General features: G+C 44.9%; 1 protein-coding gene and 1 long non-coding RNA gene across 23 annotated transcripts in view; one reads left to right on the top strand and one right to left on the bottom strand.

Annotated features, from left to right (window-relative positions):
• Positions 1-26616, bottom strand: part of FARP2 (FERM, ARH/RhoGEF and pleckstrin domain protein 2) — a 217540-nt gene that overhangs the window by 17076 nt on the left and 173848 nt on the right. For 20 of the 22 annotated variants that reach the window (XR_005226739.1, XR_006283770.1, XR_006283769.1 and 17 more), the window contains 6 exons: positions 21994-22083; positions 12000-12133; positions 10660-10741; positions 5874-6111; positions 913-1043; positions 6-74 (listed from right to left, as the gene is read on the bottom strand). Coding sequence is in view for 18 of the 22 variants with exons in the window: in XM_043522447.1 (XP_043378382.1) it covers positions 6-74; positions 913-1043; positions 5874-6111; positions 10660-10741; positions 12000-12133; positions 21994-22083 (744 nt within the window). In the remaining 4 variants the exon portion in view is untranslated. The remainder of the gene's footprint in view (positions 1-5; positions 75-912; positions 1044-5873; positions 6112-10659; positions 10742-11999; positions 12134-21993; positions 22084-26616) is intronic. The other 2 variants (XM_037908755.2, XM_043522448.1) reach the window with 1 other exon arrangement.
• On the top strand, positions 19533-22903 carry LOC119567051. The gene is made up of 3 exons (XR_005226740.2): positions 19533-19649; positions 20265-20331; positions 21682-22903. It is a non-coding gene; the product is annotated as an uncharacterized LOC119567051 (long non-coding RNA).

A 26616-nucleotide genomic window follows, 5' to 3' on the forward strand; every position in this document is an offset into this window, starting at 1 on the left:
CTCACCAGAAAGAACATCCTCTGCTGTAAACCTTTTTTAGTGAGCTTGTACAAGCAACCCTCCCGGATAAATTCCTGTGGGGAAAAAGAAAGTTACATCAAGCTTTGCCTTTCTCCAAGTGCACAGAGTTTTGAGGCCTCTTCCTTTTCCCAACTTTCTCCTTGTTGCCAACACCATTTGGAGTAAGTGAGAAAAGGCAATTACTGATAAAAGGCTGGACTTCAGCATACTGGCTACTGAACTAATGCCCCATTAACCTTATAGAACACTAAACTGTCCATTAGTTCTCTGATGTGCCACACTACTAATATGTAAAAAGAAAAGGAGTACTTGTGACACCTTAGAGACTAACAAATTTATTTGAGCATAAGCTTTCGTGAGCTACAGCTCACTTCATCGGATGCATTCAGAAAAATAATATACCTAGAATCTAAAAAATCCTCCCAAAGTCACGGATACTCACGGTTAATGCTAACACTGTGGTCCCTACTCTGTTGATGTTCCTCTCATCAATGCTATATTCTCCATATTCTCTCAGGCCACTCTAAAGCAAGGTAAATCAGAGACTGAACCAGCGGACCTAGCAGTGTGGTCATTGTTTGGTGACGTAATGTATTGCCTCTTATCCAAGGGCCAGTCATAACAGCTCACCGAGTACCTGTTGTACTCAGAGTATTGCAATGGAATATCAACCTAAGTTGAACTATTTTTGTTTTTGTTCCTTACAGTACCATTACAAGGGGAAAATGTGACCTGATATACAGGCACATATCCTATGAGAACCCTTACAGGCTTTAAGATAAACACATAGTTAAAGTCTGTGGCAGGTAAATAAGTATGTCATATAAATGTTGTTCCTAAGTAGTCAAAGCCAATAAAGGCTTTAGAAGTTAAGCAAAGAAAGTTACCTACTCTGTCAGGTGCTATGAGGTTATCAATGCCAATCAAGTCATGTTGTAGCTCTGTCAGCTTCTGGAAATTCTCCAGGTGGATCAGGCTGTTTTGGAGCTGAGTTGTCATCTCTGTAACCTCCTTCAGTGCATCTGCAGGAAAAGCAACACCAACACAGATCAGGGCTCCGCAGACAAAGCCAGAGGTCCTAGCCATCAATCTACCATCAGTTATTTTGTAACACTTAGTTAAAAGGGCTCAAATTTATGTATGCATTTATTTTTAATCACATGGAGAATATCATGCAACTTCATGGTAATTACATGTTTCTGGAGATTACCAGGTAATTACAATTTGTAAATCCAAAAGTAATTACCATATAACAAATACGTTACTTTGAAGGTTAGAAAATATTACACTATATGGTATGGCAACTTCTTTGCTACATTTATATATTTAACCAAGCAAGAGTTTCTGATGAGTATTACATCTTTTCCTCCACAGTAGGAAGCAAGGACTCATTTTCCAACTAGGCTTAAAAATATTAAAGACTGTCAAAAGTGAAAAGGAAAAAAGCTTTGGGCAATGGCAGAGGAGAAAAGGATTTTTCTATTCAAATAGAACAATATTCATTAAAGCTATCTTTTTCTTTCTGCTACTAACAACTGTTAATATAATCTCTTATTCTGGGGTGGTGCTTTTGAAGATGATGTTGCTTTAATACAGGGACGATGGTACCAGAGTATGGCATGAGACTGATAAAGCCCCAAACTAAAGCAATTTTAAAACACAAGTGAACACATGCTTTGACCTTAAACATTTTCCTGTCAGTTTTGTACTTTTCCATTTAGCATTTTCTATTAATTTTAAATGGTATTGAATTTACTAGACTGTATTAATTTCACAACTTGAATTTACAGCATTTTAAGCCAAAACATCTTTCTTTGTGGACTAATATCATCACTGTTTAAATGACTGTAGAACAAGTAGAATGAGCAAACCATACTTTTTGTAGGTCCAACAAAAAAAAATTTTACACACACGCGTGCACGCTCTTTCTCACACTTTAATTTATTTTCTCTTCAATAGCAAATTTGCTAATTAGTTTGTCTGTCCTGGGAAAGGACAGAGTTCAGTCTCCAGAGCTGTCAATCACATGCAATAATATCAGAAGTACTTTTTTCCCCCTCTCCCTTCCCTCTTCTAACTTGTCAAACTCAACATTGACTAACCAATACTTTCGGTTTACTTGTGTGAAAGGGGCATTTGAAAGCTATATATTTACTCAAAAGAGGGAAGAATTACCAGACATGCTATCCAAGAGAATAAATTAGCTGGTAATTTCTGTGTTTCAGGAAAGCACTTCTGGTAATCCTTTTGTGCCTGGAAAGTGACTGGGGTCAGTGCGTGAAACGCATATTACCTAATAATATATTTATAATTAAGGGAAATTTAATTCAGGTGTGTTATCTTAATTTTCAATCACAGCATGCAGGCCCTTTCTCCCAAAAATGTCTTCAATGGAGACCATAAGATCTGATTAGCAGTGTCCGGTAACCAGATATTGATTCTACAGTTTTCTTCTATTTATGCTAACCTCCTAAAACGTACATTATGTCTAACGGTCATATAATGCTCTTTGTCATACATGATTCTGTGATGCACACCAGGCTCCATTTATCAATGGGAATTTGAGGTCTTTTCCCTGCATTTTGAATAGCATTTGAGGAACAGTGCTGGTGACTAGCCAAGTTTCTTAGTTCAGTGTAGACAGCTCTCCAGACATTAAACATGTGTCATTTTTTGGTTTTTTTGTGTGATGGCAAAAAGATGAAAAAAACAGTAAAACTCTGTGGACCTTTAGCCATGAAGCCAGATGGAAAAACACAGCACCTCCTGTCCCAGTGGAAGATAGGCAGTGTTTGTAGTTCAGATGCCCTCTTGGCAGGGGTAAAAGAAACAAGGAAACCCATTTTTATAGGCAAAGTGGCAAGATACTTCTTGGAATAGTTAAAATGACTTTTCATTCAATGAAGAAAAAACTAGGCTAGGAGACTTCAGTAATTTGGATGGCTTCAGAAATCCCATTATATATGGTTGCAGCACCAGTTTTCCATTATTTGAGTCTGTTACATCATCCAGTGCAGACACTGCACTTTCAGGAAACTAGCGAACACTCCCAACTCCAGGCCAATGAGTTTGAATGGGAGAATTTGTGGGATGCTGTAATCCTCATGTCCCAGGTTCCACACACCATGTCTGTATCTTATTCACACCCTTGCATACGTCATGGAGATGAATTTCTGCCTTGCCATCATTAAAAAGAACACCAGTCTGATTCAAATATCCCTTGGCTTTGAGAACGAGCCTTTCATAATCTAGCTGTCAAACTTTGTACTGTGGTGAAACACTGATTTTTGAGACAGAAAGTTACATCTGAGAGGTATTAGGACTGGGTCTCAGATGACCATGTCTACCAGAATCAAAGTCTACAAGCTTTCACAAGATGATTGATGGTTCCCTTTCCTTCAGGAACTTGGGGGTTGGACTGAAGACAATTCTTCACATGCAGAAAAAGTGGTGAATCCTATTACAATTCTGGCAGCTGCTCAACTGCATCCTGAACATGCTGCTGATGGGGATTTAGCTATCTGCTCTCACTGATATCACTGACTTGGGTGGGTAGATGAACAGTAGGCCAGGGAGGAGTGAGCTGGATGCCCTTTATACCAGCTTCTTTTCTGCTTGTGGTCCCTTTTGCTGATCTGCCGTGCTGCAATCAGCTGCTTCTGATGGGCAGCTCACCTCTGCTGGGCTGAAACAAAGGTACTTCAGACATGGTGTTGCAATGTACCCTGTAGTGGAAAGGTGAGCTTCTCAGAGAGAGTGGCCAAAAGCAGGGAACTGCCTGGAAACATGAGCTCAGTGGCCTGGGAGAAGGTTGCTTCTAATCACACCAGCAGCGGGAGATGAAATAAGAATAAGCCACTCTGAAAAAGGGTTGCTTGAGTGCTATGCCAACAGGGCACCATTCAGAGAAAAGACACTCTCACCTCCACCAGCAGCAGCTGAACAAAGAGATTCCCTGCTCTAAAGGTGCTCAAATGGCACCTGTCAGTAGTATACAGGGAGATGGTGCAACTACTGGAGGAACCAACCAGGAGCCGTTCTCCTCTTGACCTGCTGCTTACGAACAGGGAAGAATTGGAAGTAGAAGTGGGTGGCTACCTGGGCAGCAGTGACCATGAGTTGGTTGAGTTCAGGATCCACACAAAAGAAAGAAAGGAGATTAGCAAAATATGGACCCTGAACTTCAGAAAAGCATAGCAAATATAGCTTTTTTTTTTTTTGGCTCCAGATCCCTAAATGGCCCCCTCAAGGATTGAACTCACAACCCTAGGTTTAGCAGGCCAATGCTCAAACCACTGAGCTATCCCTCCCCACAAGTGTCCAGAGTGACCTAGACAAATTGGAGGACTGGACCAAAAGAAATCTGATGAGGTTCAACAAAGACAGGTGCAGAGTCCTGCACTTAGGACGGAAGAATCCCTTGCACTGCTACAGGCTGGGGACCAACTGGCTAAGAAGCAGTTCTGCAGAAAAGGACCTGGGGATTATAGTGGATGAGAAGCTGGATATGAGTCAGCAGTGTGCCCTTGTTGCAAAGAAGGCTAACGGCATACATTGCCAGCAGACTGAGGGAAGCGATTATTTCCCTCTATTTGGCACTGGTGAGGCCACAACTGGAGTATTGCATCCAGTTTTGGGCCCCCCAGTACAGAAAGGATGTGGACAATTTGGAGAGAGTCCAGCGGAAGGCAATGAAAATGATCAGGGGGCTGGGGCACATGACTTAAGAGAAGGGGCTGAGGGAACTGGGCTTGTTTAGTCTGCAGAAGAGAAGAGTGAGGGGGGATTTGATAGCAGCTTTCAACTACCTGAAGTGGGGTTTCAAAGAGGATGGAGCGTGGCTGTTCTCAGTGGTGGCAGATGACAGAACAAGAAGCAATGGTCTCAAGTTGCAGTGGAGGAGGTCTAGGTTGGATATTAGGAAACACTATTTCACTAGGAGGGTGGTGAAGCTCTGGAATGGGTTACCTAGGGAGGTCGTGGACTCTCCATCCTTGGAGGTTTTTAAGGCCTGGATTGACAAAACCCTGTCTGGGATGATTTAGTTGGTGTCGGTCCTGCTTTGAGCAGGAGGTTGGACTAGATGACCTCCTGAGGTCTCTTCCAACCCTAATCTTCTATGATTCTGTCTGTCTGTAACACAGAAGGGAAGCCAAATAAAAGTGCAAAAGGAGCTAGCACATCTGAGAACATGGTAGCCTCTGCAAGGGAAACTCACTGCTAGGCACTTGTCTGAGTGGTGCTAGTCACACTCAAACACTGGACAGGTAATCTAGAGTTCTTCAGTGGAAGCAGAAATATCGAAGAGGGAGGATGGACCAGATTGCCTGTTATTGACAGTTCTGAAGAATGTCTCCTAAGCTATAGGGCAGAACCCAGACGGAACAATTACAAGACATATCTTCATAAGAAAAATACATATTTAGGCTGAGATTTTCAAGGCCACCTAGGGGATTAAATTTAATAGAAGATGTATCTAAATCTCATAGACTGCTTTGCAAATCTCAGTCAAGAGAGCTAGATACCTATACAGCTCCCATCTCCATAGCTATGTGAGCAACTATCACATCCATAAAAATAGAAACACTCTCTTCCATCTCAGTCTGCAGGAGAAACAGGATAGCTTCTAGGTGGCAAGCTTGCTTGTGCATCCACATGACAGAGAGAAAGAGAGGGTGAGTTCTGTGTATAATGAAATTTTTGAGGAAAGCTAGGTCAAGGAAAGGAGTTTCGCATTTAGTTCTGAGCTGCAATACTTCTGGATTCACTAAGAGATGCTGAAATGCAAAGGATATAAAGGAGAGAACAGAATTCAGACTAGCTCACAGAACAGAATTCAGACTCAGACTCACTCCTGCAGTCGGCATAGTCCTGGTGTTCTACTGTGTAATGCTTGCAAAGTCTCCCCAGGATCAGCTTGTAGTGTATCAGCCTCTGGATGGGCTTGAGCAGGAAAGTGTTGAGTGGCAGATAGCAAACCTTCTGCAATTCAAACTCCTTATAAACCATTTCCAGTTTCTTTAAGCGCTTAGTTGCTTTCTCCAGTTCTGTCAGGACCTCATCATGTTTCTGCAAGTAGCTGGTAAACTCCTGTTGGATCACAAGAGACACAGGAATGACTAGAAACTGGGGAAAAACCCTTAACATGGTCTAGATTTGACCAATGGACACCAAGAAACACTAGCATCCCCTTGTCCCTCATCTTCAGTTTTATTTACAATACTGAAACATGAACGATATAAACAAAAACTGTATATGCCCTGACTGTTGGTAAAAATAAACATTCGCAATACTGTACCATATATCGTAACTGCTCTATTAAAAATCTCTAATAAATATATTCACATATGGCTAGCTGGCTTTTGTTCTCTGGACAGGGTCATTACTTATATTTTATAGGTGGTGTTGGTAGCACTGCCTATTATTAAGGTTGCCTGACACTTCCCACTACAAGACCCTGTTTTCAGTTGCTTTTAACTTTCCCAAACTTTAACTGTTTGGGCTGAAATTTTTCCTGCTGGGTGTCTGCCTCAGGCTGAATTTTTTTTTCTGGAAAATTTCAATCAAAACAGTTTAGCTATTTCTGACGCCCAGACAGAGTGGAGGAGGAAGGCACCTGACTCGAATGCAAAGGGGACAAGAGTCGGACTGGAGGGAGGGAAAGGAGTATACTGGTACAAGAAGACAGGTGAGACTGGTAGTGGTTGGGCAAGGAGATTGAGAGCGGGAGCTGGGGAACAGGATGAAGCGGAGGCTGGGAGACATTGTGGGAGAGACCAGGAGTGGGTAGGAGAACCAGGGAGGAAACCTGAAGCCAGTATGGGGGAGGAACTCTGAGATTGGACAAGGAGCTGGGAAGCGAAGGTGAAACTAAGACTGCTGTATAAAGGGACTGGGACTTGACAAAGCCCTGGCTGGGATGATTTAATTGGGGATTGGTCCTGCTTTGAGCAGGGGTTTGGACTAGATGACCTCCTGAGGTCCCTTCCAACCCTGATATTCTATGATTCTATGACTTGAAACCAGACGGAGGTGAGGTGAGGGAAATGGGTATTGGGGGGCCAAGGAGACCGATCAAACAAGAAGCTGGGGAAGAACTGGGATAAGGAAACAGGGACATGATGGGGGAGACTAAGATTGGACGAGGAGCCGAAGGAGGGATACTGGGACTGGGAACCGATGGTGGTGGTGGGGAGACATGGACATGACTGGAGGGCAGAGGTTGAGTGGGGAAGAGTGGAAAGAGATCAGATGAGGAGTTGGGAGGGGAGAACTGGCACTGCCTGGGCAAGGAAACTGGGACTGGGAGTTGGGGTGGGGGTGAGATTGGGACTCTGACAGTGAGCCCAAAAGGGAGAGACGTGGTGGGCAAGACAACTGGGTCCGTGATGAGAAGCCTAAGGTGAGGAAATTGGGATAAGGAGCCAGGGGTGTGGAAGAGATCAGACCAAGGACAGGTTGGAGAGGTTGGGGCAGAAGGGGTCAAGCTTGAAGGGGACCAGAGAGGACAGAGAACACTCCCCTCCCGAACTTGAAATAGAACCCAAGATTCCTGAATCTCAGCCTATACAATTTGCCTCCCTTGTGTATATTCATTATGATAAAGTCTTTAATTATCTGTTCACATACTGTTTTTCCCACAGGACACCTGCCTCATTTGGTGCACAGGCTGGGCCTGATCTGGGGATGCATTAGCACTGTATGGCCAAGGAGGCTGTTGTCTGTAGGATCCTTGCTTCATTTGTTGCAGAATTTGTATGGTATGTAGCAATGAGGCATGGGATTGTAGGGAGAAAAAGGAGGGTCTCATGGCTAGGGCATTTGAATGCTGCGTTGGAGAACTGGATTCTATCCCTGCCTCTGACACAGAGTTCCAATGTGATGCTGGGCAAGTCACTTAAACCAAACTTTTGATAGGTGATCACTGATGGCATGTTCTTCATTTTCTGAGTGTCTGACTTGAGACCCTGGGATCTGGGTTACAGGAGTGTTAACCACTCAGCTGCAACTGAAGTCAATGGGAGCAGTGCTTTGAACATATAGCATATAGTTTGTCTTTCTCGCGGAGGGTAGAATCAACTTCGTCTGTACGAAGTGCAAGTTGGTCTCCATATTGGAAGAGAAGGTTAAAGGACTAGAGACCCAAGTATCAACCCCGCGTTGCATCAGAGAAAATGAAGATTTTCTTGACAGAAGTCAGCATTTGGTACTGCAGGCACAGCATGCTGAAGAATCAGAGAGGGCAGTGCAGAACGGGGAAGAAAACTGACGGCATGTGACCTCCAAAAGAAGAAAGAGGAGAACCCATGTACCCCCAACGCAGATAGAGGCTCTCTGCACAGGTACTATGGCGGAGAATGGTTTGGAACAGTCATCTGAGGGAAGGGATCAGAAGGAGACCCCACTGACCAGAAGGCATAGAATGCATTGTCCTAGAGATGGGGGTTCCACGACCACCACTCCCAAGAGGAGGTGGTGGTCACAAAGTCCCTCCTAAGAGGGATGGAGTCATCCATCTGCCTCCTGTCCAGACCAGGAGACTTGAGTAGTGTGCTGCTTGTCTGGAGCTAGAATTCAGGATGTGACTGAGTGTCTGCCGAGTCTGTTCAAGCCCTCAGACCACTACCCCTTCCTACTTCTCCACATGGGCACCAATGATACTGCCAAGAATGACCTTGAGTGGGTCATTGCAGACTATGTGGCTCTGGGAAGAAGGATAAATGAGTCTGAGGCGCAAGTTGTGTTCTTGTCCATCCTCCCTGTTGAAGGAAAAGGCCCAGGTAGGGACTATGGAACTGTGGAGGTAAATGCGTGGTTACACAGGTGGTGTCAGAGAGTGGGCTTTGGATTCTTCAACCATGGGATGTTGTTCCAGGAAGGAGGATAGCTAGGAAGAGATGGGATGCACCTAACTAAAAGGGGGAAGAGCCTTCAACTACCTGAAGTGGGGTTCCAAAGAGAATGGAGCTAGGCTGTTCTTAGTGGTGGCAGATGACAGAACAGGAAGCAATGGTCTCAAGTTGCAGTGGGGGAGGTCTAGGCTGGATATTAGGAAACACTATTTCACTAGGAGGGTGCTGAAGCACTGGAATTGGTTACTTAGGGAGGTGGTGGAATCTCCATCCTTAGAGGTTTTTAAGGCTCGGCCTGACAAAGCCCTGGCTGGGATGATTTAGTTGGGGTTGGTCCTGCTTTGAGCAAGGGGTTGGACTAGATGACCTCCTGAGGTCTCTTCCAACCTTAATCTTCTATGATTCTATATAAAGTGATATATGATGCTAATTATGCTGAAAAATTAGGTCCAAGGTATTTCAAATGGGACATTCCAAAATTAAGAGATATTTTTCATATTTATTTCTCTGTGACTCAGTTCCCAATTTCTAAAATGCAGATGACCCTCCATCTCACAGGATGGCCTGGGGCCACATATTAAACAACAAGGATAAAAGGAAATATTGAATAATTGTTCATTAAGAGAGCCATCCTGTGCCCTGAATGAGGCAGGCATCCTGTGGAAAAAACAGTATGTGATCAGATAATTAATGACTATCATAATGCATATAACACAAGGGGGCGGAATTAGGGTTGCAGAGGCAGCCTTAATTCTGGTGTTTCCTAATTTTTGAGTATATGCCATACCAAACAGTAACATGAATCTGGAAAGAAAAAATTAAAAAGTTACAATACAGTTGCTATTGCTGCTTAGTAGTAATTACAATTTACAATCTACGAAGAGTTTACATAATATTTAACAATCAAAGAGAAAGGAGCTAGTACTGGCAATGTGGACATGTGTAAAGGTTGCAAGCAAATGAAAAACCAGTTTAAGCAGAGTAAGCTTTGGGACTGACTGCAAGCCTGAAAGAGAGAGAGACTAGAACTCAGAGAGGTGGAGACAGGGTCGCGGATCCAGGAGTATGGAAGAGACTGGCAAAAGGATTTGTGCCCACTATAGTAAAGACTCCTCTCCAGAACCTGGAATGGAACCCAAAGTTAAGGTAGTTTAAAGACAGCAGGACTGACACCCCCCCACCCACACACACACACAGGATAAGAAAAATGGAAAGAACATGACTGAGGGACATCAAAATACCCCAATATGAAAACAGCAATTGCATCTATGGAATGACCAGAACAGGCAGAGGTGCCTTGGAATTTTCTTTCTTAGGACTTGTCTACATGGGGAAATTGACCAGTATAGCTATAGTGGAATAATTATTTTGCTACAACTATGCTGGTATAACTGTGTGTGAACACTATTCCCGAATAAAAATTATTTCATTCCAGAATAATTACTCCAGAGTTTAAAAAAAAAAGAGCAGAGTTATACTGGCATCACTATAGTGGAATAATTGTTCCTTTATATCTATGCTGTTTAATCTCATGCAGACAAATGCTTAGTCTTCTAAACAGCCAGCTCTTATCTGGTCTTAGATGTAGGTGGAATAAAATACAATGGCAGTGTTAGTTGCTGCAAATAGTCTCCTGTTAAATTTTGTTTTAAAGTAATTTACAAACTATAATCAATTAATTTACACATCACTGAGTTGGGTGAAAATGCTACAACTGGAACTACTACCCTGTCAATAAGTGATACTGAACTTAAAATCTCAGAATTTCAAGAGTCAATTCTTCTACCTTCAGCATGCACATGTTCCTCAGCATGACATCTCCAATCCGTTGACAATCTCCTTTCACATAAGCGTTGGATCGTCCTTCCCTGAAATAAACACAAATAATGGAATGAGAAACTGTACTAAGATGAGGGCCCTGGATACACAATTTTTTGAGTGTACTAAAGATGACTTTTGGATGACAAAAGGAGACAAGACTAGTATTCTGCCTTGCCATCCATCTCCCCATGCTTCCTACTTCAGTTGAAATCATGGGGAACAGCAAATATGGTGGCCACAAAAAAGAACAACCAACCACAACCACACCTACCCCACAATCACATGAGGAAAGGATCAGAAATTAACTCCATGATGAGGTTAGTATAACTGTTCAGAGATTTGTAAAAACAGTCTTGACAGGGTACATCTGAGTTTGAGTTATTTTTGTTAGTTTTCGTACACTGTATTTGTTCACTTCTGCTCTTTCAGAACTAGGCTGCTGTAACCGAATACAATTATTTGGCTTATGCCCTTTATGGCATAATCTTCACAAGCTGAGGCACAATCACCAAGTCATGAAATCCATGGTCTACACAGGGAAAATTTGGTTTGCTACTATAAAGAGGTAGAAAAATCACTAAATCAATTAAATTCCATGAACAGAACGTAGCACATTGGACCTATGATGGCTAGTTGGATTCCAGTATGCTATGTCTCGGGCTACAGAAAATAACACAAAGGTCATTGGTCCTGGAATCCCTTCTCTAAAATCAGAAAAGCTGTTCTGTGAGAAATAATAGCTTTGCTTATGCATTTTTTATTCATAGAAACATTTGTTTTCCAGTTACGCTCATGCTCAAATAAATTGGTTAGTCTCTAAGGTGCCACAAGTACTACTTTCTTTTTGCGAATACAGACTAACACGGCTGTTACTCTGAAACCTGTCATTTAACCAGACAAAGTAAAATACCCCAAAGAACATGTACTATTATCCTTTTGACCTTGTGTTTCTTCTCTTTGCTAGGGCCAGGAAAACGGGGTCAAAATTTTGAAACAGGGAGCAATAGGTTCTGCTACAAAAAACTCACATCTGTGCATGCTGAGTACATAACTATACACAAAAAGTGTGGTCAGGCATGCCATTATATAATTTACATGTACAAATCTGAGGGATTGTGGGGACAATGCATGAAACTGTGGCCTTTTAAGAGTATTCCAGCTGTAGTTTTTCCCCTTCCATAATTTATATTTTTAAAAACACCTCTTCATTTATTCCTTTTACACAGTTTCAGAAGTGCCAAATTGTACAGATTTGAAGGATCATCTACAGCCTTCGCCTGAGCATACAGCTCTATTAATTCTTACCAGAGTGCTAGCCTCTGCTCCATTTCTTTCAGGAAACTTCGGTGAAACTCATAGATTGGATCTATGTTAGAGAAGAGCAGTGTCATCAGACCTTCAGGCATGGCGTTCTCCTTGATGACTGCACTGCGGAACCACTGCAGGAGAAAATATAAATAATGATCATTTGTCAAATGTTATTAACAGACAATCTGAATTTTAGCTCCTGAAGATACGGGGAGAGAAAGAGCAGGAGGGAAGGGGAAACATCTAGGGAAGAGATCATCTAGAGAATATAAAGAAAGATGCAATTTCTCTCCTCGTCAAGCTTCAAAAACTTGAAGCAAGTCATTTGGCCCCAGCCATAGGCATATTCCATGTTCCAGTGGCAAGATGCAGATAGACCATTCTACAACCATAGTAAATTATGTGATTCTGGAACTTTCCCACAACCAGTGTTGTATAACTGCTTTTATTTCAGCACTAATGTAATGGTTCTTTTGTAAAGCTTGTAACAGTAAACTGAGTTATTCAGCAGTTGGAGACATTTTGCTTTGTATTATATATTTTTTCTTAATATCTTTAGTTCTCAGTGTTTTCACAGGGAGGAAGGGAACATACCTTATGTCTTTGAGGAGCCAGGTATTTCAGTTATCTTATGTACAGTTTAGAATTTCTCAGGTGAAAGAAGAGGAAGTTACTCACATTGTGCAGTAATGATGGTTCTTTGAGATATGTCCCCCCTATGGGTGCTTCACTGTAGGTGTGCATGCATCCCCACGCTGCCGATCAGAGAATTTCAATAGCAGTCCGTCCCATGCCTCACCCACCATGAGGCCAGCTAGCATGCGCAGGCATTTCCCTCTCAGTACCTTTGCTACCGCAGTGCTTATTAGACTCCAAAGTAGAGGGTAGGAGGGTAGGTTGTCGAGCACCCATGGAGACAAACTTCTCAAAGAACCATCATTACTGCACAAAGTGAGTAACTTCTTCTTTGTCTTCGGGTAGAGTCCCTATGGGTGCTCCACTGTAGGTGACTCCCAAACAGTTACCTTGTGCAGTAACTGAGTTTTCTGGGTAGAAAGTTGGCTAGATTGTCGAGCTCAACGGGTAGTGATCAATGGCTCCATGTCTAGTTGGCAGCCGGTGTCAAGTGGAGTGCCCCAGAGGTCGGTCCTGGGGCCGGTTTTGTTCAATATCTTCATAAATGATCTGGAGGATGGTGTGGATTGCACTCTCAGCAAATTTGCAGATGATACTAAACTGGGAGGAGTGGTAGATACACTGGAGGGCAGGGATAGGATACAGAGGGACCTAGACAAATTGGAGGATTGGGCCAAAAGAAACCTGATGCGGTTCAATAAGGATAAGTGCAGGGTCCTGCACTTAGGACGGAAGAACCCAATGCACAGCTACAGACTAGGGACCGAATGGCTAGGCAGCAGTTCTGCGGAAAAGGACCTAGGGGTTACAGTGGACGAGAAGCTGGATATGAGTCAGCAGTGTGCCCTTGTTGCCAAGAAGGCCAATGGCATTTTGGGATGTATAAGTAGGGGCATAGCGAGCAGATCGAGGGACGTGATCGTTCCCCTCTATTCGACATTGGTGAGGCCTCATCTGGAGTACTGTGTCCAGTTTTGGGCCCCACACTACAAGAAGGATGTGGATAAATTGGAGAGAGTCCAGCGAAGGGCAACAAAAATGATTAGGGGTCTGGAACGCATGACTTATGAGGAGAGGCTGAGGGAACTGGGATTGTTTAGTCTGCAGAAGAGAAGAATGAGGGGGGATTTGATAGCTGCTTTCAACTACCTGAGAGGTGGTTCCAGAGAGGATGGTTCTAGACTATTCTCAGTGGTAGAAGAGGACAGGACAAGGAGTAATGGTCTCAAGTTGCAGTGGGGGAGGTTTAGGTTGGATATTAGGAAAAACTTTTTCACTAGGAGGGTGGTGAAACACTGGAATGCGTTACCTAGGGAGGTGGTAGAATCTCCTTCCTTGGAAGTTTTCAAGGTCAGGCTTGACAAAGCCTTGGCTGGGATGATTTGATTGGGGATTGGCCCTGCTTTGAGCAGGGGTTGGACTAGATGACCTCCTGAGGTCCCTTCCAACCCTGATATTCTATGATTCTATGATTCTTCGAGACGTGTGTCCCTGTGGGTGCTCCACTTCAGATATCGATGCGTCTTGGCACCATCAACCAGAGACTTATGGTAGCAGTGTCCGCACAGGTTGTGCGTGCGCAGTAGGCATCTTGTGGTGCCGTTGGTGCCGCGTCTAGCATGCTCACAACCCAAGCCCTCCAGTTCCTTCTCCATCACAGAGTCCTAGCGACGAACTCCAAAGTAGAGGGGAGGAGGGTGGGTAATGGAGCACCCACAGGGACACACATTTTGAAGAACCTCAGTTACTGCAGTAACCCTCTCTTCTTCTTCAAGTGCTGTGGGTGCTCCAATTCAGGTGACTGTAAAGCAGTGCCCCTCGGAAGGCAGGAGGAACTTCAGGTTCATTTGAGTCGTAGAGGTAAGTATGCTTAGGCCAACTATGGCATCAGCCCTGGAATCTTGCGTGATTGCATAGGGCTCAGTGAATGTGTGGACAGAGGTCCAAGTGGCCATCCTACAAATCTCTAGTATTGGAACATTGTTTAGAAACGCTATAGAGGTTGAAACTGATCCTGTGGAATGCACTCTGATGTGGGTAGAAGAGTCCGCATTCCGAATATGACAGCAAATGTTGAATGCATGTAGAGATCCATTTAGACAGTGAGTGGACATTGCACAGCCTTTCAAACGCTTGGTAGTAGAAATGAAAAAAGTCTAGGAGATTTCTGGAAAGGTTTGGTCCTTTCCAGGTAAAACGCTAATGGCCCCCTGATGTCCAATGTATGCAAGACAGTCTCTGCTGGAGTCTCATGAGGCTTGGGATAGAACGTAGTAAGATGGATTGGTTGGTTCATATGAAAGGATGATGTTACCTTTGGTAGAAAATTTGGGTGCGGACGTAGCATGACCTTGTCTTTGAAGAATATTGTGTAGGGAGGATCGGCCATGAGAACCCCTATCTCACTCACCCTTCTGGCAGAAGCAATAGTGACCAAGTGTAGGAGAGAACAGGTGGCTCAAATGGTGTTCTGGTGAGTCCTTTCAATACCAGACTGAGGTCCCAGGCCGGAGTAGGTTGGCAAACCTCTGGGTAAATGTTCTGGGGACCCCTGAGGAAGCGTTTAGCAATGGGGTGCGCAAAGACTGAGGTCCCATCAGTCTTATGATGGAATGCTCTAATGGCCGGGTGGACTTCCATCGAGCTTGTTGCTAAACCCGAGCATTTCAGCTCCAGTAGGTATTCCAGCACTAATGGTAGCAGTGTTGTGGAGGCCGGTATGTGTTTTTCTTGACACCAGGAGGAGAATCTCTTCCATTTTTGAAGGTAAGTATTACACGTAGTCACTTTCCTGCTGTTTAGTAATACATGTTTGACTTGTTCCGAGCAGGCTAGTTCGCCATAATGGAACCATGCAGGAACCACATTTGTAGATGGAGTTTCTCCAGATTTGGGTGAAGAGTGCGACCGTTGTTCTGAGTCAGTGGGTCCATTTAGCAAAGGAGAGCTTGAGGGGCACATATCGCCATGTGCATCAGGGGCACATATCGCCATGTTCGCCATATCCCTACCATGCTTGCCTGGACTACACCAGGTCTCTGAAGATGACCTTGGCCTTGTCTAGGCATATCTTGTGTACCACACATGATATTAGGGGAATCGGTGAGAACACGTACATGAGTTGTACATCCCATTTGATGAGGAAGGCATCCCCCAGTGATTGTGGTCCCATTCCTGCTCTCGAGCAGAACATTGCACATTTGTGGTTTGTTGGAGATGCGAACAGGTCGATGAGGGGAATGCCCCACCGGCAGAATATGGATAGCAGGACTCCTTCATTCATTTCCCATTTGTGGTCTCAAGAGAAGTACCTGCTGAGCCTGTCTACCTTCGTGCAGTGATGAGCTGCCAAAATCTTAACAACGGGTTCCCTCCTCACCCCATGAGGGGGTCGTTGCCCACCCCCGCCCCCGAGGACCCCTGTCCCATCCACCCCCTTCCCCTGTCCCCTGACTGCCCCCAGAACCGGGCAGGAGGGTCTCGTGGGCCACCGTAGTGGGTGCCCACCCCACCGCTAAGAGCCAGAGGCACCTGCCGGGGGGCAAGGTGTGGAGTCCCAGCGGTGTTTACCTGGGGCAGCTCCCAGGAAGCATCCGGCAGGTCCCTCTGGCTCCTAGGGGCGGGGCAGCGTATCTGGGGGGGAGCGGGGGGAGCGGCTGCTCCCCCACTGATCATATCAAAAGTGGTGCCTTAGGCGCCGACTCCCTGGGTGCTCCAGGGCTGGAGCACCCACGGGGAAAATTGGTGGGTGCAGAGCACCCACTGGCAGCTCCCCACCCCACGCCTGGCCCCAGCTCACCTCACCTCTGCTCCGCCTCCTCCCCTGAACACACTGCCCCGCTCTGCTTCTCCGTGCCCCCCTCCCCCGGCTTCCCACGAATCAGCTGTTTGGCGGGAAGCCGGGGAGGACTGAGAAGCAGGCCGCGGTTTCACACTCAGGCCGAGGGTGGCGGAGGTGATCTGGGGGGGGAGCAGTTCCCCTGCGCGTCCCCCTCCCCGCCGGTTACCTGCTGTGGCGCGGGCGGCCCTCCTCGCGCCCCCCCCCCCCCCGTCCGAGCTCACCTCCGCCTCCCTGGGCCTGAGCGGGATGCCGCCGCTTGCTTCTCAGCCTGCCCCCGCTTCCCGCGTGAACAGCTGATTCATGGGAAGCCTGGGGGGGTGGAGAAGCAGAGCGGGGCGGCATGTTCAGGGGAGGAGGCGGAGCGGAGGTGAGCTGGGGCTGGGGAGCTGCCGGTGGGTGCTCTGCACCCACCAAATTTTCCCCTTGGGTGCTCCAGGGCTGTAGCACCCGTGGAGTCGGCGCCTATGGCGCCACTTTTGGCTGGTTAAATTTAGAAGTCCTTTTAGAACCAGTTGTCCCTCGCGGAACAACTGGTTCTAAAAGGGCTTCTAAATTTAACGACCGGTTCTAGTGAACCGGTGCGAATCAGCTCCAGCTCACCACTGCCTTCGTGTTCTGACAGCCGGGAAGGTAGGATGTTGAAATGTTTATGTTGTGGTGTATGCACCAGTTCCACAGTTTCATGGTTTCGGTGCATAATGAATGAGATTGATGGCCCCCTTGGCAACTGATGTAAAACATGCAGGCAATGTTGTCAGTCATTATGCAAATTGATTCGTTGTTTATGTGAGGCAGGAAGTGTCTGCTGGCACTGCAGACCATGCATAGCTCTAGTATTTTGATGTGTAGCTGAGTCTCTGCAAAAGACCGTTTGCCTGGAACCATGTGCTGATGCATGTGGGTGCCCCAGCCTATCAGTGAAGCATCTGTCATGATTACTATTGATGTGGGTTCCTGTTGGAACAGGATGTCCATGCATACATTTTCTGGTCTTGTCCACTAGTGTAAAGAGTCCAGGATACAGGGTGGTACTGTAAGTTGTTTGTGCAGTCTGTGCTTGCTGGGTATGTATATGGAATTTGTCAGGGTTCCCCCCCACTCTGAAAGACCCCCCTAAGCTAATATTCTACCATCTTAGGTTAAAACTTCCCCAAGGCACAAATTCCTTTCCTTGTCCTTGGATGGTATTGTTGCCACCACCAAGTAATGTACACAAAAATTCAGGGCAGGGTCACTTGGAATCCCTATCCTCGCAAAATATCCCCCCAAGCCCTTTCACTCCCTTTCCTGGGGAAGCTTGAGAATAATATACCAACCAATTGCCTGAGCAATGTGAGCACAGACCAGACCCTTTTCTTCAGGACACTAAAAATCAATCAGGTTCTTAAAAGAAGAACTTTATTATAAAGAAAAAAGTAAAAGAATCACACCTGCAAAATCAGAATGGAAGGGAACTTTACAGGGTAAGAAAAAGATTTAAAACACAGAGGATTCCCCTCTAGGCTCAGCTTCACAGTTACAAAAACAGGAATAAAACTACCTCTGTACATAGGAAAAATTCACAAGCTAAAACAAAAGATAACCTGACGCATTTCCTTGCCTTACTTACAATTTCTGTGATTTTAGATGGATTATTCCAGGTATATTTTCAGGAGATGCTGTACCTGCTTGGCTTCTCTCTCCGTCCAGAGAGGGAACAACAAAGAGAACAAACAAACAAATCCTTCCCCCCCAGATTTGAAAGTATCTTCTTTCCTCATTGGTCCTTCTGGTTAGGTGTCAACTAGGTTATTTGAACTGTTTAACCCCTTACAGGTAAGGCAATTCAGTACAGCTGCCAAGGAGGGATTTTATGCTACTCTTTCCTCTATATTTATGACAGAGCGTAACCAGCCCTGTAGGCAGGGCATATGTAATCCTGCATGTTGTACCTCAAACACTGAGGCTGCCATGTGTCCTAGCAGTTGCAGGACAGTACGAACTGCTATTTGGGGGCTGACTCTTACCTCTGAGATAAGGTTTGTCAGAGTCGCAAATCTGTTCAGGGGCAGGGATGCCTTGGCTTCTATGGCATTGAGATGCGCCCCAATGAAGTCCAATTGCTGGACAGGGATTAGATTGAATTTTCTTTCATTTATCTGTAGCCCTAGATCCCTGAAGAGTGCTATTGTCATCTGGACTGTGCCCAGTGCTTCTTGTTGAGTTGGGCCTTTGAGAAGGCAATCATTCAGGTAAGGGAAGATCATAATTCCCTGTTTGTGTAGATGTGCCGCTACTACCGCTAGGGTTTTGGAGAAAACTCTTGGTGCAGTAGATAAGCCGAATGGTAGTACTATGTACTGGAAATGTTTGTGTCTACTGAGAATCACAGAAATTTCCTGTGAGCAGGGTGTATGGCAATATTAAAATACGTATCTTGGAAGTCGAAGGCTGAAAACAAGTCCCCCTTTTGCAGTGCTGGAAGTATAGTGCCAATGTGATCATCTTGAACTTCTGAATGCGTACAAACTTGTTGAGCTTCCTGAGATCCAAGATAAGTCTCCATGCCCCGTTCTTATTCTGGGTCAAGGAGTACTGGGGATAGAATCCCTTCCCCCTGTATTATGAAGGTACTCATTCCACGGCACCTAGTTGTAGAAAATGATTGACTTCTTGCCACAACAGGTGCTTGTGAGAAGGTTCCCTGAAGAGGGACGGGGAAGGGGGAGAGGGTAGATGGTCGGGAGGTAAAGGAGATGGTATATCCAATCCTACGATCTCTAAAACACCCATTGGTCCATGGTTATTAACGCCCAGATGTGGTAGAATGGGTAAAGCTGGTGACCAAAGCATGGGGACGGATCTGGTATAAGCACTGCCTGGTGAGGGAGGTCATCCACACCCTCAACCAAAACTTCAAAATTGTTGTTTGAGTGGAACTGTTTGAGAAGTCAATGGTTGAGACTGAGGTGTTCTCCGTCCCTGCAAACGTAGGCATTGTCTTTGATTCTTGAATTGCCTCTGTTGCTGTCGGTTGAAAGAGGAATCCCTGTTCCATTTATAAGGCTGGCATCATTTTCTCTTCGCAGGCGGAGTGTAGATCCCCAAATTGCAAAGAGTGGCTCGAGAATCTTTCATTGAGTGGAGCACCTCGTCCGTCTTGGCCAAAAATAGTTTCTCTCGGTCGAAAGGTAGGTCCTTGACCTTGGATTGGAGTTCTTTAGGTATGCCAGAGGATTGTAGCCAGGATACCCGGTGCATAACTACAGCCGTGGCCATGGTTCTGGCTGCCCTGGCCATGATGTCCAAAGACGCTTGGAGGGCTGTTTTAGCTATGAGTTGACCCTCATTTACAATGGCCTGAAATTGTGATTGTTTCTGCTTGGGGAGCTCCACTGAGAACAAGCTAAGTTTCCCATAATTATCATAATTTTATTTAGCCAGCAAGGCCAAATAGTTGGCGATTTGGAACTGTAATGTCGCTGAGGAGTAAATTTTTCGCCCGAAGATGTTGAGCCTTTTGTGGTTCTTTATCTTATGGGGTCGATCTAAACTGTTGTTGTTTGCCACACTGATTAGTGGCATCAACTACCAAGGAGTTGGGAGGTAGGAGCGAGAAGAGCAAGTCCACCCACATATCACTTTCTATTTGCCCTTTTGCATGTCGGAGAAATTGCGGCCAGTGTCTGCCAGACTGTTTCTGCTGGTTCCAAAATTGCTCTGCCCATCAATGATGCAATTTTGGAAGTAGATGAAGGTTGTAACATTTGTACCAACTTATGCTGGTTTGTCTGCACTTCCTCCAGTGGGATGTCCTGGCTTTGGTCGACCTGCTTAAACTGTTCCTGAAACTGTTTGAAGTCATCTGCCAAGGTAGGCGGTGGTGGCATGATTACCTCATCCAGGGAGGAGGAAGAATTGTGAGCAGGAGATGTTGCTTCCTGATCAGTGCCTGTTTCTGTGTTAACCCCAACATCCTGAGCCTCACTTGGCTGAGGGGTGGGAAATTTGGGATTAGACCTCAGCTTGCCTCTATGAGCCATGGATGGCCTGGAGTGGGGGCCCCAGTAAGTTGCCCAGGGTTCCCAATGTGTCCATTGCATTGGGAAGGCCATCAGTGGATACATCCACTGCAGTCCATATCACGGTTGAACCGGATGGTTTTAAGGGTATTTGGGCCCCATCTAGCTCCAGGATGGTCAGTGGTCTTTCGGTGATGAGTGGTGCGGTGAGAAAGTGAATGGTTCCTGCACATCATCATCATCATCTTCACTGGACAAGTGTACTGCGTCATGAGCAGTATGGCGATCTCCTCTATAACTTACAGGAGAGCCCTCAGTACCGAATAGTGGGGACGGCGGTGCCTACGAGACAGTTAAGTCACTCTGTTGCAGTAGATTCTGTGATTATTCTGATATCGGTACCGTCAGGGCACTCTTATCGGTGATGACACTGGTGCCATCAGTTGTTGTGTTGGTTTAGTTGGCACGGTCAGTGCCGACTTGGTTTTCTCAACCAGTGCTGACTGCGATATTGGTGCTGTGGGGGGTGGGGGTGGGGGGGACATGGTGCCTGAGGAGATGCTTGGTACCGAGTCTCTTATGGGTGAATTCGGTGCTGTGGAGGAGACACCTCGCTGTCTGTGCCTTGACTCTGTCTCCTTCGCTCGGGACTCGGTGGTGCCTGGAGCATCGTAGGTGCTCACTTGAGCATGTGTCAGTAGTGACCTGGCAGGAGACCACCTATGTTTCTGCGGTGCTCTCTGCATAGGCGCCTGCACCCTCTTCCTCAGTCTTTTAGAAGGAGGTACATCTCCTGTCCCTGCAGGGGGATGGGGGGGTTGCCCAGAGAGGAGGTCTATTGGTCTGTCTCTGGTTGGAGAGATTTCTCCATCAGTATCATTTTCAAGCAGAGATTTCAGTCACGCATGGCTCTCACTTTCAGATTACTGCAGTGGGTGCACTTTTGCAGGATATGCGCCTCCCGAAGACTTTGGACACACACACAGTGTCCGTCCAAAACAGGCACTGCTTCGCGGCAAGAGCCACATTGCTTAAAGCCTGGGGAGTCAGGCATCTTAACGGTTAACTGACTCCGGTGTGGGGAAACTACGGGGAGGGTAAACTGGGAACATAAACGTTTTTTTTTGTTTTACTAAAACTATCACTAACACTAATTACAAATATTAGAAAGACTAACTACTTAAACTGCTATTTTTAAAAGTTTGGCGAGAGTGATGAACAGTGCCCCTGAGCTCAGTCTTCAGCAGAGGAAGGCTGAGAAGGAACTGGATGGCTCAGGTCATGCGCGCACTAGACACGGCACCAATGGCACAGCAAGATGCCCACTGTGCACATGCGACCCACACGGACACTACTACCATAAATCTCCAATGGACGGTGCCAGGATGCACCGACACCTGAAGTGGAGCACCCACAGGGACAGCACTCAAAGAAGAATTTCTATTTTTTCAAGTTAATGGTCAAAAACCTGGTCTGAGGAACAAGAACATTAAAGAAAGTTTAACACTCTTACTACTGTAATAACTTCTAGGTCTTTCACATATGTCCGTTCAGTAGCAAGAATCTCCTTTGCTATGAAATACACCTTGTCTGTTGGACATTGCTGAAAGAAAAGAAAACTACCAATTAGAATTAAACAAACATACATACATTACATTTCTTATGTTTAATCATGAACTCACTTTCAACCAGTTACTGTATCTCATGGGGAGAATTCAAGCAATGTTACTTTGGCAAAACTGTTACCTCCTGCTCTGAAAATGGAATGTTTCATTTCCAGAGCACTGGTAGCCAGATCAGTGTTGGATTTCTCAAACAAACAAATTTGTTGTAAAGTATTTTTTATTTGAGTCTAAAAGAAACCTCTAAACTAAATTAGATAACAATACCACTTACACTTAGATAGCACTTTTCATTCCAAAATCTCAAAGCACTTTACAAAAGTGGGAAAGGTATTATTTCAGCTTTGACAGATTTTAAATGATTCTGTAATAAATTTAAGTACGACTTGTGTTTCTAATACAACAGCATCAGTGTTTTGTCAGTTTCCGAATCACTCTGCTTTCATTTACTCAAAGGTGACACTAATTAGCAAAGCTCTTGACTCCTACTGATGTAAAGAAATTCCCAAATTCTTGTAATTTCTAATACCCCTACTCCAGTTCAGGAGCGCTTTCCTCCAGGAGTCATCCCATTAAACTTCAATGGGATCACTTGCGGAATAAGAAACTAGTCAACGTGAATAAGGCATCAGAATCTGGTCCTTTGGTAGCTTTACTTTAGACATCTATAATCATCTTGCATAATTTTACCTGACATTAACCTAAAGAGTCTTATTTTATCAATTTTCTATTTCCGTCAAAAAGCAGTATAACCTCAGTGGGGCTCCCTCTCATAAACAGTCTTTCCACAGTACACCATAGTTTCTCTAACCTCTCTGAACAACAGAGATCTCATAGTTCCTTTAACTTTCTGACTCCCTTCTGTTGTACTTTTTTTCATTTCTAAAAATATTCTATTTATAAACAGGTTGAACAATACATCACATTTCAAATGTGGCCTTACTAATTCCTTATACATTGCTAGAATAATTTCTGCTAAGAGAAACAAGATGCCATTTTGTACAATCCAGTCATCTTCATTATTCCCCTCTTTAAATTACAAGTAAATATTGTGCTAGAGGTGTTCACATCTACTCATCACTGCCATAGTTACTGTGAGTGCTCAGTATATCACAGAACACAACTAGGGCTCTAAGTTTATAGGAGTAAATTTTAGGAAAAGTCATAGATTTGTCAAAGCAAAAAAAGTCAGAGTGACAATTGTGAGCTGAGATCCACTTAGGGACATGCAAACTATGCACAGGGTGCTCCTAGGAATGGTCGTGTGATGTCAGCAATGCATTCAGTGTAGGTGACAAAAGCAGTAACAAAAGGAGTACCAGATGGAACAGCCTGCCTTTGACCTCTGCACCAATCGTACTGCTGTGCTGTGAGCTTCTGCACAGCAGGTCCCCCGAGCCTGGCTGACCAGACAGCTCTGCTCCGCTTCTCTCAATGCTGGTCTCCCAGCAGCTGCCACTTACCTCATCTACAGGCTGCTGCAGGTCCCATCTTGGCCACCCACCTACCTACGGGAGGTTCTTTGGGCCTCCAGGCTCCTTTCTCTCCTTTCAGAGTAACAGCCGTGTTAGTCTGTATTCGCAAAAAGAAAAGGAGTACTTGTGGCACCTTGGAGACTAACCAATTTATTTGAGCATAAGCTTTCGTGAGCTACAGCTCACTTCATCGGATGCATACTGTGGAAAATACAGAAGATGTTTTTATACACACAAACCATGAAAAAATGGGTGTTTATCACTACAAAAGGTTTTCTCTCCCCCCACCCCACTCTCCTGCTGGTAATAGCTTATGTAAAGTGATCACTCTCCTTACAATGTGTATAATAATCAAGGTGGGCCATTTCCAGCACAAATCCAGGTTTTCTCCCACCCACCCCCCTTTTGTGCTGGAAATGGCCCACCTTGATTATCATACACATTGTAAGGAAAGTGATCACTTTAGATAAGCTATTACCAACAAGAGAGTGGGTTTGTGTGGGGGGGGGTGGGGAGAAAACCTGGATTTGTGCTGGAAATGGCCCACTTTGATTATCATACACATTGTAAGGAGAGTGATCACTTTACACAAGCTATTACCAGCAGGAGAGTGGGGTGGGGGGAGAGAAAACCTTTTGTAGCGATAAACACCCATTTTTTCATGGTTTGTGTGTATAAAAACATCTTCTGTATTTTCCACAGTATGTATCCGATGAAGTGAGCTGTAGCTCACGAAAGCTTATGCTCAAATAAATTGGTTAGTCTCTAAGGTGCCACAAGTACTCCTTTTCTTTTTTCTCTCCTTTGCAATTCTCCCCACCCCTCTCCACCCCCAGCCATACTAGGAGGGTTTTCAAGCCTGCTGTGGTCTCAATGGAAAGACAGAAGAACCTGGGGTAAGTGAGTAAGAAAGGAAAACTGAGCATGTGTGGGGAAGAGGGTGGTTTGGAAAGGAGAAGTGAAGGAAGAATAAAGATGGAGATGTCAGGGAAGGAGGAAAGATGTAGGGGGGTAGTGCAGGTGCCTTCCAAAATTATTATATGCCAGCACTAATTTGGAGGATGATAAATGAACGCAAGGAAGAGACATACTTGGAGAGCAACAACATTGTTAATACTGAAAGATATATTGTTCAGATGAGAAGGGGCAGAACAGGATAAGTAACTTATATGTAAAGGAAGGAAGCAGTGAAATAAGGAGATTGGTGAGACCACTCTGGATGAGGTAGAATTATTTTATTTTGAGATTAAATGCAATAAAGGAAATAAGTTGACAGAGGAGCTTGCTATAAGATGCTTCATCAGAAGGAGCAATAGAAAAGTCAGCAAAAATTAAAAAGCTTTGCAAAAGGAACATAATGGTATTAATGAGAGATTTCAATTATTTGAACACAAACTGGGACCCAAGAAGTGGAAGAAATAAATCAAACAGGCTTTTAGACAGGGTACTAAATATAAGAGATGCTATTTTTTTAGGCTCTGCTTTGTGCTTAATCATACAGGGCAGGTAGAGAGGCCACTATCTGTCAAAGAGGTCAGTCAGTTGATTGATGCATGTACATACCACTCATAGGTTGGCCTATATATCACTATCTTTACCTGAGCAGCAGCCAAATCTGAAACCAACTGAGGAGGAAAGAAGTTCAGAGAGAGGAAAAAACAACATGCTAAATTTTTGCAGGGAGGAAACGGATGGGGAAGGAGATTGGGGATTCTTTTCCAAAAAATATTTTAAAAGTGAATGATCTTTGGAAGCACCTTATTAGCATGATAAATGTGACACTCATTCTCTTCTTTCCTTTTGTCTTAGGGCTTGTCTACACTACCAAATTAAGTCGATTTGATCTAATTTGACCTCGAGCCTCCGAATTAATTAAGTCAATTGGGCGTGGCCACATCATGCTCATTGTCTCGATTGAGTGTGTCACTAGCTGTGCCTGCATCAATGCACGAAGCAGTGCATCGTGGGTAGCTATCCCAAAGTGTAATTTGCCACAGTGTGGTTTGGGAAGTTTGTGCAATGCCTCATGGGACCAAAACATTGTCGCAGGGGAGAATGGGAATATTGCATCAGTATCGCATAATGCACTGTCCTCCCTCCCTCGTATCAATGGCAAACAATCCAGTGGTTTTCGCATCTTAAAACTGCCGTGTGTACACCATAACCCCAGAAGAATGGAGCCTGCCCAGTTGTGCACTCTTGCTGCGAGCATCTCAAACACCTCGCGCCTTCTCCTGCATTATTTCCAGAGGCAAAGTAGGGTCCGCTATGTGAAACATAGCAATATCCTACAAGCAGCCCTGCTGCAAGCCATTGAAAAAAAACCAATTCACAGTTGCTGCTGGCAGTCACAGAGCAGCTGCACTCTGTTGAGCAATGTTTCTGGTCCCATGAAACAAGCACTGTTTGGTGGGACCACATCGTTTTGCAGGTATGGGATGACGAACAGTGGCTGCAGAACTTTTGAATGCAGAAAGCCACCTTCCAGGAACTTTGTGAAGAGCTTTCCCCTGCCCTGCAGTTCAGCAACACAAAAATGAGAGCTCCTCTGACAGTGGAGAAGCAAGTGGTGATTGCTATTCGGAAGCTTGCAACACCAGACAGTTACCGGTCAGTGGGGAATCAATTTGGGGTAGGTAAATCAACTGTGTGAGCTGCTGTGCTCCAAATGTGCAGGGCCGTTAATCAACTTCTGCTACGAAGGGTATTGTGTCTGGGAAATGTGCAGGACATAGTGGATGGTTTTGCTGCGATGGGGTTCCTTAATTGCGTTGGGGCGATAGGTGACATGCATATCCCCATCTTGGCACCAGACCACCTTGCCAAAGAGTACATAAACCAAAAGGGATACTTCTCAATGGTGTTACAAGTGCTGGTGGATCACAGGGAGCGTTTCACCAGCATCAACGTAGGATGGTTGGGAAAGGTTCATGACACGTGCATCTTTACGAACTCAGGTCTGTTCAAAAAGCTGCAATCCGGGACTTTCTTTCCAGACCACAAAATGAACATTGATGACGTTGAGATGCCTATAGTTAT

Source organism: Chelonia mydas, chromosome 9, assembly GCF_015237465.2.
Source record: "Chelonia mydas isolate rCheMyd1 chromosome 9, rCheMyd1.pri.v2, whole genome shotgun sequence".
Classification (NCBI taxonomy): Eukaryota; Metazoa; Chordata; order Testudines; family Cheloniidae; genus Chelonia; species Chelonia mydas.